Below are 13,058 nucleotides of genomic sequence, written 5' to 3' on the forward strand. Positions count from 1 at the left end.
GTGTAATGTGTATAATAACCTATCGTTCCCCACGGGTTTTTTGTTCTCAGAAAAAGAAAAAAACTATTGGATATTATACTGCGCCTCTGGGATGCATATATTATTACCAGCTCATTATACGTCACCATTTTATTCGATGATGCTTCCGTACCGTATTGTCTATCATAAACATTATTACATACATGCGCGAGACTTAATTTTTTTATATTAGGTAAATTTATGATATTTGTAGAATTGGGTTTTCTTGACACTCTAAATTTGAAATCCTTATTTACTAATGTACAATGTTACATGTCTAACCGACGCCCAATGATTTATGACAAATTATAATGCTTATAAATACGTAATTTATACAAAAAATATTCAACTGTGTATTTTTTAGATAAATTTTGATTTATTTTAAATGTGAAAACGTAATGTTATTATATATGATTATAGGAACACAAAATTAAGCTGTATTACTATAAAACGTATAACATAATATAAAAATTGAGGATTTACAATGTATTTCCTAAATATACATTAATCCGTTGTAGGTACAACGTATGCAATAAATATATATTATAATAACGTATAAATTACATACAATCCTTAATAGCTTAGTTTTGTAGCGAAGTCGTCTATCCTGCTAAGAACCCACCGTCAACTACAAGAGACGTCCCGTTTACCATTGTAGAGTAGTCGCTTAACATGAAAATCACTGCGTTTGCAATATCGTCGGTTTCTAAAAGATAAAACACGACTTAATATTATAATATATTTGTAGACAAAGCTTGTGTATCGAAATGGGTTTTCATTTCGACACACTCTTCGAATTCTATTGTGCACAAACCTGCGAATCTGCCCAGTGGAATTCGATTCATTATTGGTCCAGATTTTTTCGGGTCTGACCACGCAATTTTGCCCATTTTGGTCAATACAACAGTTGGATTCACGTTATTAGTACGAATGCCAAATTGACCCAACTCGATCGCCATTGTCCGGGTTATTTGATTAACAGCCCCTTTTGATGCGCAGTATGTTGTATGATCAGGTATTGCTCTCTAGAAAGTTAAACATAGATATTGTAAACTAAATCGTGCACTGCAATTAAATAGTCCAGTGATAATATTGTAAAGCTTAAGCACCCCTATATCCTAATCTGACGTAAGGCGAGTTAAATTTATTTTTTTTTCTTGACGTTCTTAGGCACCAAATACGCTTTTGGTGAACATCAATAATTAAACTACTTTAAAAAATTATATGAGTGGGCAGGTAAAAATAATAAAGAGACAATAGCTTCATGTCTTTCTGCTTTAATTTTTTGTACTCAAGGATGTCACAATGACATTAAATTCTTTATACTTAAATCAATTTATTTAAATATAACTTGCTTAAAATTTCCAGAGGAGGGGTGGTAACTTTAAAGGAGTGGTTGGGTCAATCAAATTATTTGAATTATCCATTACAATTTCAATCGTTAACACTGTTATTGTTAATAGAGAAAACTATAGTACCCATAGCAGGGGGGTCCGGGTCTAGATCTCCCATGATTAACAGAATTAAAAATTCTTATAATATTCAAACACATCATTTAAATTTAATTGTACTTATATTTTTATTTTTTACCAATAAAAGAATTAAGGTATTAAAATGTTTGTAGATTTTTTAATGATATGATTAAAAAAATGTGAAACCTCCATTTGAAAAATTCCTGGATATGCCTCTTTTTGAATCACATACACAATTTATAATATTTATAAAACTAAAATTTATTTAAATACAACAATTTAATATTGTGGGGTAAATGCTAGTTTTGTGAAAAACATAATAATACTTTATATCATAACTTACTGTGGAAATTGTCGAGGAAATATTAACGATAGATCCTTTGATACCGGCATCTATCATATTTTTTGCCACTGCCTGACTAATTCTTACTAAGGCTCTGGCATTGATATTCAAAGTCCTAAACAAAACATTTTTGATTTATTTGAAAGTATCATAAGTAATAAGTATAAATAACATTCAGTAATAGCTACAGAAATGTCTCTTCATAAAAAATAATTATACATTTGTGATGACTCATAACTATACTAAATAAATATTAATACAAAAAACAAGTCTAATTTTGATTTATCAGAAATTTGATCAAATATTATAGAATCTACTTCTCATGTAATAATATCTATATTCATGTTAATATAATATAACCATAAAAAAAAAAGACTAAGATTTTACTAACTTATTCCAACCATTTTCGGTAACATCAAAAAATGGTTCTATTACAGCAACCCCGGCATTGTTGACCAAGCCATGTACCGGCCCAATTTCATACATTTTGTTGTATGTATCTTTCCAATCAGAAACGTCACAAAAGATTTGCTTTGTATTTGGTAAAGCTTTAGCAGCGCCCTTTTCTTTTTCAACTACTGCATAGACAAATGCTCCGAGGTCTAAAAGCCTTTGGGTGATTTTTTCACCCATACCTAAAAAATTATTAGGTCATGGTTTATTATAATTTATAAAATAATTAATTTCAATCGGCTTTAAAAACAAATTGATTGTAGTAAATATAACATTTTTTTAATTAGTTATATATAAATATGATTAACAGTGTTTAACTTTATCAAGTATATTTAATTACATACATATATATATATATATAATAATACAATATTAACTATTATTTAATTGTTTAACAAACCAGCACAAGATCCGGTGACTATAATTTTTTTATTTTTGAAATAGTCTTCCATTTTTTGTGGTGCTTGTCCAGCCATATTTCGGAAAAGAAATTTGACTGCAAAATCTTGTTCAAATGTATTTTTAATTTTTAATACGGAGCGGAACATGTTGAATATTTTTTTATTTTTTAATTCTTCTCAAATTAATAAATTAAGTTTTTAACTTGTCAATATTTTATCTGTAATAACATAATTGCATACATATTTTAAATATAACCAATTACACAAATATATATTCTTAATGTAATCATCTTAAGTTTGTTTTATTGACTACCATAGGTAGTCTCAGTGATAGATATTGACTATTATATATAATAAAATAATTATCTACTTATAAAATAACAAGATAAATACATATATTTATTATAATAATTAACTATTATTTACTTTATAATAATTAAATTAATTGAAGTACCTAACTTATAAATTTAATTAGGCACTTATTAAATGTTGTTATCTACATCATCGTTTTTTAAATAATTGAAAGTATATTATTCATCTTGATTGCCTATGTCCTAAGTTTAAATGCTTTATAAAAAAAAAAAAAAAACTACTGGTTTTTATACATTTTTTAGTTAGCTAAAGATACAATTATAAGTATATTTACTTAATTAAAATAATTTTTTCATAGGATAGTAACATAGGTTAGGTACATACCATAGCCCATAGTTAACTACCTATTATATTTTATTATAATAAAAGTAATGTTAGATATTTATAAAAGGTATATTTGATAAAATAAAAGTTTAAATGCTATTGAGTTATTGTCGTTCATAATATTTAAACTAGAAACACCATATACTATGAATATTACAAATTGTAAGTGTATGAACATTTTAACGAACTTAAATATGAGTCATATCCCGGGGCGGAGTGGCCCAACGGAATACCGTGAAAAATCCCGGTAGCCTGTAAGCTAAAGGCATGTTGGCCTGAAGTATAGATAGAAAACAATTCATAAAAATATTGTAATGTGAGGAGTTTATTTATCTATTCACGAAAACGGAATCATATTAATAACAATTTAATTAATAATCATTTGTATAATATTTTTGATATTTCGTTATAAATTTACCGTATCCTGTATATACGATATACCCGCATTAGTATATTACACACCATCTATTTTTATAACTTTTGCCAAAATTCTACAACACCATAATACCTACCTAATTTCCTCGCGACTATCAGTCAAATATACATTTCCCATATTTTATCATCAAAGTATCTAACAGAATACAGTATGATAGACTAGTAGAGTACCTAAGTTTATACTACATTTATATTTCATACGTTTTAAAAAATTTTGTTTTTGTATATTATATTAATTTAAATATTAAATATTTTCGGGTTTTCTTTGAAATAAGCGATAATAAAAAAAAAAAAAGGAAAGACGATTGAGAGAGAGAGAAAAAGAGAAAAGTAAAAATTTATTGATGCAAAGTTGAAAGACTTAAAATTTTTTTTGAATAGGTTTATCAATAAAATACATAGGTACCTATGCAATGAATTTTCATAGTTTTTAAAATTGAATGGCCTGGATGAAATTTGCTTTCCTGGCCTAAATTTTTTCCTATTCTTGTGTTGTATCGAATTATTTAATATGTATATTTTTTTTATTTTGAAAGTCGAATACCAAGTCAAAAAGTAATGAAATATTAAATCAATAGTTAAACCATCCAAAATATTATTGTCTAAATTTTTTAATATGTGTTTTTACTCTATGGTTACAGAAAAATATCAAAAAACTGATTCTATATAAATGCGTTTTGTAACAGTGCGCTTACATCCTCTTTAAGTATATAAAAGCGTGATATGCAAAACAATTAACAAAGTATAAATTAAATAATAGTTATTTTATTTAATTCAATTTAGATTTGCCTTATAATTGTAGTCTGTTATAATAGATACTACTCAGAATCTTTCAAATTTTAAGTTAAATTTGTTTAGTAATTATTAATATATTTTAATTGAATATACTCGGATTTTTGGTTACTTATTTAATAATTTAGATAAATACTTCTATTTTTCATAAACTAATTTAATAACTTTATTACCTAGTTATTTAAAATAAATTCTAGAAAGATAATTTAAAAAAAGAAAAAATGAAAAGTAACGCAATGGCTATACTTTTTTGAACTTTTTAGTTTTATCGGTTTATTACATTAAACAGGCATGTAACAAATTTTTAAAAATTTAATTTTATACAATTTATACAATTCATGTTTTGAATTTAAAACTCATTTATTAGATAATGCATAAAATATGAAGTTTTTTAAAAATTTTTTACAAAGGAAATATATTACCTATACCAAAATATAAAAATATGATTTCAATATAATATACAAAGTCATACACAAATATATTATGTAAAATAATTGTATTCACAATGTTATAATATTAATAATATATACATTTTTTTTTTTAGAACTTAATAAATTAATGATTTATTAATCAATAATATCGTAATAATTGCACTAACATATTTTACTAATTCAATTTGTATATTTATTCGAAAGGAGTTTCCATAAAATTGTTTATAAAATATTATCAAAAAGAAATTAAAAATATTTGTGACACAAAACAAATTAAATACTTACAACCACTGATGGAGTACAACAAACTGTGGAACACTTATGGTGCCTGGCAGAAAACGACTAAATCTCACTAGCTGAAAGCAGTAAGTACAAACACGAAACGAATTTCGAACTAACACGTTAGCGCTGAGGTATTGGTAAATTCGGCTGAGCAGGACGCACTCTAGTGGATAATAACCTGTTAGATACAAGAGTTTCGAGGTATATAGCTAATAAATAACATATATTAAAAGAGTAAGTAGGCACCTACCTATATAGTTATTGGCTGTGTACGTTAAGGTGTATGAGATCGTCTAAACGACATCTAAATGGTGGTTCCGCCCACACACACACACACACACACACATACTAATGAAACATTATTCTGTCATTACATAGTTAATTTTAAAATGCTCATAACTAGGATTGTGAATATATTAAACTAAAAAATTTATAATAATGCATTAAAAATGTCAATATAATGCAATAAAATATGCACTTAAAATGCATAAAATGCAATATAAAATGCCAAAAATTTTAGTTTAAAATAGGTACACTTAAAATTTTTTTTGATTTAATTTTTACATTTATATTGATATTACCTATAGGACATTATACATTTAGTAGATACATTACATTTTATATGCATAAAAATGTATTTATATAATAAAAAAAAGTTGATTGAATTTGAATTTTGTATAATGCTTTGAAAACTCGAAACATTTTTAAAATTTTTTTTATGTATTTAGTTTGTCAAAATAATAAAACAAACTTAAATATATTAATTGCGAGTACCTTATTCGTCTTTGAAATACCGGGAAATCAACTAAAATAGGAAAATATGTCCTACAAATGCAAAAAAAAAAAATGACCTAAAAAAATAAAAACATGAAAAATGCAAAATAAAAGTTTCATAAATAGATTCGTTGTTACATAATTCAAATTATGTAGGTATACTTACAAAGCTACGTTTTACAATCGTCATATAAAAAAAAAAAAAATTCCCTTTGTTACAAATTCACAGCCTTACTCATAATATTCTTTTATCTTTTTAAAGTTAGCTACATATTTAATTAAACTTGCCTTCTTGTTAATAATTTATTCAAGTTGGTGTTGTAATATTTGTATTTCACCGTCAATATTATTCGTTTATTCGACATTGTGGTACTCACTATATGTAGTACCATCGGTTTTAGAATACAATAGAATATTTTAGTATGTTCTAAAATCAATATTAGATAATACAATAATCTCTGTCTAACCACAACGTATGTCATGACAAATATTTTAGTAAAATTAAAAATTTTTAAATGCTCACAACATATATTTCATAAAGTTGAACACTATAAAACGTGTGAGACCCTGGATAATATTGTTATCTTTCAATTTAATTATAACTAATTATTAGGGACCGGATTTTTATGCAAATGCATATATATATGCATTGGAATAAGGTTTTTGAAATCTGATGAGAATTGTCCCCGATTTAGATCATTCTTATTAAAATAACACTAATAATTTTATTTTGCATATTTCAACGGTTTTAAATATAAAATGCATATTAATTAATGCATTTTAGTAGTTTTATAGTGCATATTATTATTAATGGCACATATTTTATTTGTTTTTCGTCGTATTTTTACATTCACTGCCGCATAATATCGATAAAATTACAACCGGTCGTTATTTCCAAAAATGATATGACATACTCATAGGTACATCATGGACGTCCCCAAGGGGAGGGCAAGACAGGGCACTTGCCTCTCCCCCTAGAATTTTAAATTTGTTATCTAATTGTAGTAATTTAATGTAATGATGGCGAAAAATAATATTGATTTATAAATAGGTAAAATGTATAATAAAAATCTTCATTTCTTTTTTTAATTAATTTTACCTCTCCTAAAAAAATATCTGGGGACACTCATGAGGTACATGTACGTATGTAATATATTAATATAGATCATTTTTTGTTTTGATTTTTTTTTTTTTTTTTTATTAATGTGAACTAATATTTTATAATAGACTAAAGATAAAGAATGTTAAATGGCGAAGATGACTAAATACTTTTTTATATTTTTAAAACCCTTTTATACCTTTTTTAATACTTAATTAATGCTTAATTTTACATGATTTTAAATAAAATATTTACGATTCAATTTTTAGTTCACATTTAATAATAAATGCATATTTTGTAGTACATCACAGCATTTTTAGAAGCATATTTTGTGGATTTTCTTGTGCATATAAATCCGGTCCCTAGACTTATTACAAATATTAAAAATTACAGAGACAAACATATTCATCTAATTTTACAATTTTTTATGATATGACCGATATGTGTTTGCTATTAACTTACTCAGTTATCGTACATATTACGCAGGCACGAGTGTAAATGTACTTTTTCTATAATGCGCGTGGAGTGTAGATTAGATAGTGGTTCGTACCAAGCTAAATAGTAGATACTATAATATAACCTAACCTATTACATGACCTTAAGCATTGATAGAGAACATATTTTTTTATTTAATTTTTCGTTGTATTATGTGAACAATCTTGTCTAACTCTCATTAAAATGTAACTTAAATTCTTATCAAGTTATAATAAATTATTTCCTGTTTCATTAAATCAATAGTACACCTATTAAAGATCAGTTGTATTTAATTACATGGATAATTTTATTACCAATAAAAAAAAAAAAGTAAAATGTTATAAACCTGCTGCCTATATGTGTAATAATTAAATAAGATAATTTTACTACATTAATAAATTACTTTTGCGCCTAATAAAAGCCAAATAGAAATGCATATTTAAATGTTTAAAAGAAAATATTATTTTTTTTTGTACTTGCGATGGTGATATAATGATTTTTTTCTATATCTATAAAATTTTTATTTATATCATCCCGAGCTCGAGTACGATTTGTACGTTGTAAATTTATATTAAAATATGATTTATTTTCAGCCTGATAATGTTATTTTAGTAGCATTATATTCTAAACGACAAAATTCAGAAAATTTGGTTCATATTAAATACGATATACCTATCACAAAAATATTTTTAAATATTTACATATTAATATAGATATAACTATATAATTATTATATGAAATAAACTGATAAGTAAGAACGCATGATTACAACTCACAACGAGACCTAGTAGTTTACCTAGAATTATACTTTGTTTTTTAGGCAGGAGGGTAATAAAATTTAAAAAAATTAATTATTTTGAATTTTATTATAATTATACATATCATTGCTATTTTAAAGTTTTTTTTAAGATTACAGTAGAAGTTTAAACATAAATATTTTTTTATTTTTTTTTTTATTATTATATATTTATTGTCATTTTTTAACGTCTTGAAATGTCTATCTATGAAACTAATGTTATTCTTTAATTATTAGCTAATTTTACTGTAGATATAATAATAATTAAGCGTTAATAAAAATCATTACACTGCTCTAACAGTCGTTCCGCGATGGGTTTATAATCACTACGGACAGCAGACTGATTACATCAATATTTTAAAACGGACAATATTGTTATGAGTGCATGTTATGACAAATGCCATCGAAATTAAAATATGCACCATTTGTGTAAAATTGCAGAGAATCTTTAAATATCGATGTAATGGCCAATCGTAGTTTTTTATTATCTACCTATATCATGTAATACAGACTAGTAACGGCAGTATAGGGCTGTACTCCTGTTCAATTGTAAATGTCTTATACCACATGGGCAACTGGCGGCCCTGAAGCCTTTTTTATCTGGCCCGTGTTATATTTTAAAATTACATCATACAATTTTAAAGTTAAAAACTAACATTATATAAACAAAATAATTCTAATTAAAATGAATATTTTGAATGACCTTTTTTTTTGCTTTCTATGTTTTGACCCACTAGATTTTAATTTTCTAAAAAGTGGCCCTTTAGTAATTTTGAGTTGTCCATCAGCCTATCCTTGCTATATACTATAGGATATCTTACAAAATTGTAATATCATTGATTATATTATATTATTAATAATTATAATCAATGATAATAGTTACATTTATGACGTATTTTAAACATTTAAGGCTAGGATCACACTGTGCGTTTTATTGGTAACCGAATCCATACAAACGAGATTAAAAAACACGGGAATCGTTTTTAATTTTTAATTTGTTTTTTATTTCAACGAAATGTATCTAATAGTATAAGTTATATAATATAATCTGATAATCATAAAAATCAAACCAGCCAATATGTTATTCGGCGGTTCAGTCTGTTTGGTGTAACAAACGTGTTCACTTGTTCTTTTAAGTATACCTACCTATTAATCTCCTAAAAGCATATTATTACTATACTCTATACAATTTAAATCAGGTAAGTGTTTATAAATTCAAAATATAATTGATTTAATTTATGAGTTTAATATATTTTAACTATAATAATTATAATTTATAGCTATACATAGAAATGAGTTCTCTTCTAAAAATAATTTGTATGGCTAAAGCTGCTGGTGAGCTTGAAGAACCAGGAAAAAAGCATAGAATGTATTGGGTCCATCCTATGCATAGTAGTAGAGAGCATGACATACAGTTTCAAGAATTTTATAATAATCTAAAAAAACATCCTGAAACATTTTTCGATTATTATCGTATGTCAATTTCTACGTTTGAAGAGCTACTCGAGAAGGCCTGAACACATTTAACGAAGGAAGTCACGCTATTTCGAATTCCTATAAGTCCTGAAAAAAGATTGACAGTGACTTTAAGGTAAAATTTAAAAACATTTAAATTAAATCTAATTTTATATTTGTTATCTACATTATCCATATAGCACATATTAATATTATTATGATATATAATGACTAAAATACATCATATAATAATATTTATTTGTTTAAAATTTAAAATTACTGTGGTATCTATTTATTATAATACAATATTATATTATATTTTTTATTTCATTATTAATTTTCACCGAAACGGACATCGTCGAATATTGACATTTCGCTGTAACGTCCGCAGGTAGACTTTAATCTTTAACTAGTAATATCTTTATGTAAACATAATTATTATTGTACAGTTGTATGGGCATATCCTGTTTGATAAACTGTATAATATACGTAACAAAAATACACACACATACACACCAGTTCGAGTATAAAATAAATTAAATAAACTAATCTACATAATACATATACAGGTCGTTTCACGGTCAATTGACAATTGCAATAACTTTTGTTCTATTGAACATTTTTAACTTTTTTTTTTTTAATTACCAATTGTCATCTACGCTATACATTTAAATTAATTTTTCGATTTTTTTTTTAAATTTTGGGTGCAAAATTAAAGAGCTAAAAAATTTTCTATTTGATATTTAAAAATATCAAAATAGCTATTATGTTGAAATTATTTTTAAAACATGTTCGCAAAAAAAAAAAAAAAATTGGAAATGTTCAATGGTACAAAGTTATTGCAATTGTCAGTTCATCGTGAAACTCTGTATACACACGAACAATGAATATGCGTACGTAGGCCAAGACTTATATTCAATATTGTATACCGCCATTCTCTCATCGTCGCGTTTAAATGAAATCGTTCAACTCATAAACTACGATTAGATTTGTCGTCTTCCGGAGCGTCGATTGAAAATAATATGTTCTTAAATCGTAGTTTGGAGACCCCCGTTAAAATAAAGTGTGCGACCGGTGCTCGTCTAACATGGGGTGGTGAACGAAATGCACGTTCGGCACACAAAAATGCTTTTATATCTACTCGTCTTACAACATCCCCTCGGCAGATGGTTAGGGATTGCGGTGGTGTGCGGAGTGGTTGAATATCCAATATCGGTAACATCAAACGAGGGTCGCCAGACACGCCACCATGTGTATAATAATAATATATCGTGTAAATTATCAGCCCCCTCGGATTTTCTGTTCTTGGGAAAGGAAAAAAAAAATAATGGAATGTTGGAGATCGTGATCATGTTATATTTGCTACAGCACCTCTGGAATGCACACAAAATTACCAGCCCACCATGCAGCTGTCGTTTTACTTGATGCTTTGTACTGCACGCGATATTCCCACCAAAAACCATATGCGTTGTTCTGCCCGTTCACGCCCTTTAAGAAAACATTCTGAATACTATACTATGACTGTATTTGAAGTTTTAATCAAACCATATTATGTTACCATATCGTATTGCATCTCGTGAATATTATAACTATTTGTAGAGATAAATAATATCAAATATTATATTATTATATTATTATAGTCAAATATTATTACACTGTAATTTCTATTTTTTTGATCGAATAAATTAATGGGTAAAGTATGTCGCGGTATATAATATTGCTTTAAAGCAAAATTTTTGAATGAAATATTTTTTTTTTTTTTGTTCATCGATTAAATAATACAATATTATATAATATTTTAATTGCGTATACTATAAAAATTATGATTATTTTGACTTAATTTATGATTTAAAATGACTGCATTATTTATTATATTATGTTATAATATATTTTTTTTTTCACTACGAATTTTCGCCATAATGTTCACACCGAATTGACCGCTCCAAAACGTTCTAGATCTATTTTATTTGTACATAATATTTGATATTAATGATAGTATTTAACTATTTAGTGATTGTGTTATGTTATTTAAAAATTGTTGAGGGAATGATGTTATAATTCTTAGCATCTTTTCCAGTTTACTGGAAACGCCACTGGTGAGACCTAAATACGTATACACCTAAATACGAATACACCTAAATACGAAATTACTTTTTCTCTGCGTCCATATTATATGGTTTGCAGCTGCCATCGCCAGCTGCAGGTAAACACAATGGTTAGCAGTGACAAAGATATGAAACTAAATAACAACCATATGTGTTTAAGTACACATATATATATTATCGATATACGCACTCATATATATATACACACACAAATATGTATATATACATACATTTCTTTTAAATATACGCCGACGAGTTAGTATATATTATGCAGTGGCTGCGTGTATATAAAAAAAGGTTCTATACAGACAGAAATGTATACAATAGATTTGATGAATCGGAATGCACATCTGCAGTTTTGAAAAATACTGATCAATCAATCGATCGGCAAGATATTCGAATTGAAAAAAAAAACCAAACATAATACGTCTTTCAAATTCAATGTATGCAACCGAGCGATGTAGGATTACGAACCGGAATGGAGACAAAGACTCCAAGTACACGTTTGAAATACCTAACATAAAACAACCTTTTTAATTTATTTTTCTTTGTGTCTTGTCATGGTGTGTTGTATGTTGTTTTCAAAATGCTTTAACCCTCGTGTAGCATGATTTATAACTACGTAACGAGTAAACAGACACTGAACATTCCAGCCATACCCAACGAGCCTACCTCTTTATAACTATAATGGGTGACGGACGGAATGCACGCCTCGCCCTACCGACTCTCATTATACAACCGACGTGGATAGCGCAGAGAAAAAAAAAACAAAATTTCATGGCGCCGTTCAAGGTCTTCTCGTACCGATCGTAGTCAGTCGCCGCTTAGATTTCTCGTACCTCACCTCTACATAATATTATACAAGCCAACCCATTAAGCCCGCCGCTACGGAATGTGCAGGTTAGTCCTCACAAGAAACGTAGTTGTTAAACGGTTATGTTGTACACACGATGTGTACATTTATAAAATAAAGGCAGTAGACAGTAGTACGTGGATTCGTACGCAAATAAAAAATATTAACTCATATGTGTT

The 13,058-nt window shown here is 26.9% G+C and overlaps 1 protein-coding gene across 1 annotated transcript; it reads right to left on the bottom strand.

Moving 5' to 3' along the window:
• Positions 1-531: 531 nt before the first annotated feature.
• Positions 532-2,857, bottom strand: LOC112590960 (L-xylulose reductase-like). Its single transcript, XM_025334578.1, has 5 exons — positions 2,687-2,857; positions 2,225-2,468; positions 1,834-1,948; positions 833-1,043; positions 532-724 (listed from the first exon to the last, which is right to left on the bottom strand). The coding sequence occupies exons 1-5, from the start codon at positions 2,832-2,834 to the stop codon at positions 621-623; spliced, it is 822 nt and encodes a 273-aa protein (XP_025190363.1). The 5' UTR covers positions 2,835-2,857; the 3' UTR covers positions 532-620.
• Between the last annotated feature and the right edge of the window lie 10,201 nt (positions 2,858-13,058).

This window comes from Melanaphis sacchari, unplaced genomic scaffold (assembly GCF_002803265.2).
Source record: "Melanaphis sacchari strain LSU unplaced genomic scaffold, SCAv2.0 Contig123_pilon_pilon, whole genome shotgun sequence".
Classification (NCBI taxonomy): Eukaryota; Metazoa; Arthropoda; class Insecta; order Hemiptera; family Aphididae; genus Melanaphis; species Melanaphis sacchari.

What these genes read in the sequence shown, in the direction of transcription:
- LOC112590960 (XM_025334578.1), bottom strand. Translation starts at nt 2,834, where the DNA reads ATGTTCCGCTCCGTATTAAAAATTAAAAATACATTTGAACAAGATTTT. An exon ending in TTTCCTCGACAATTTCCACA is followed by an intron (nt 1,044 to 1,833) that starts GTAAGTTATGAT and finishes TTAACTTTCTAG; the next exon opens with AGAGCAATACCTGATCATAC. An exon ending in TCCACTGGGCAGATTCGCAG is followed by an intron (nt 725 to 832) that starts GTTTGTGCACAA and finishes TTTATCTTTTAG; the next exon opens with AAACCGACGATATTGCAAAC.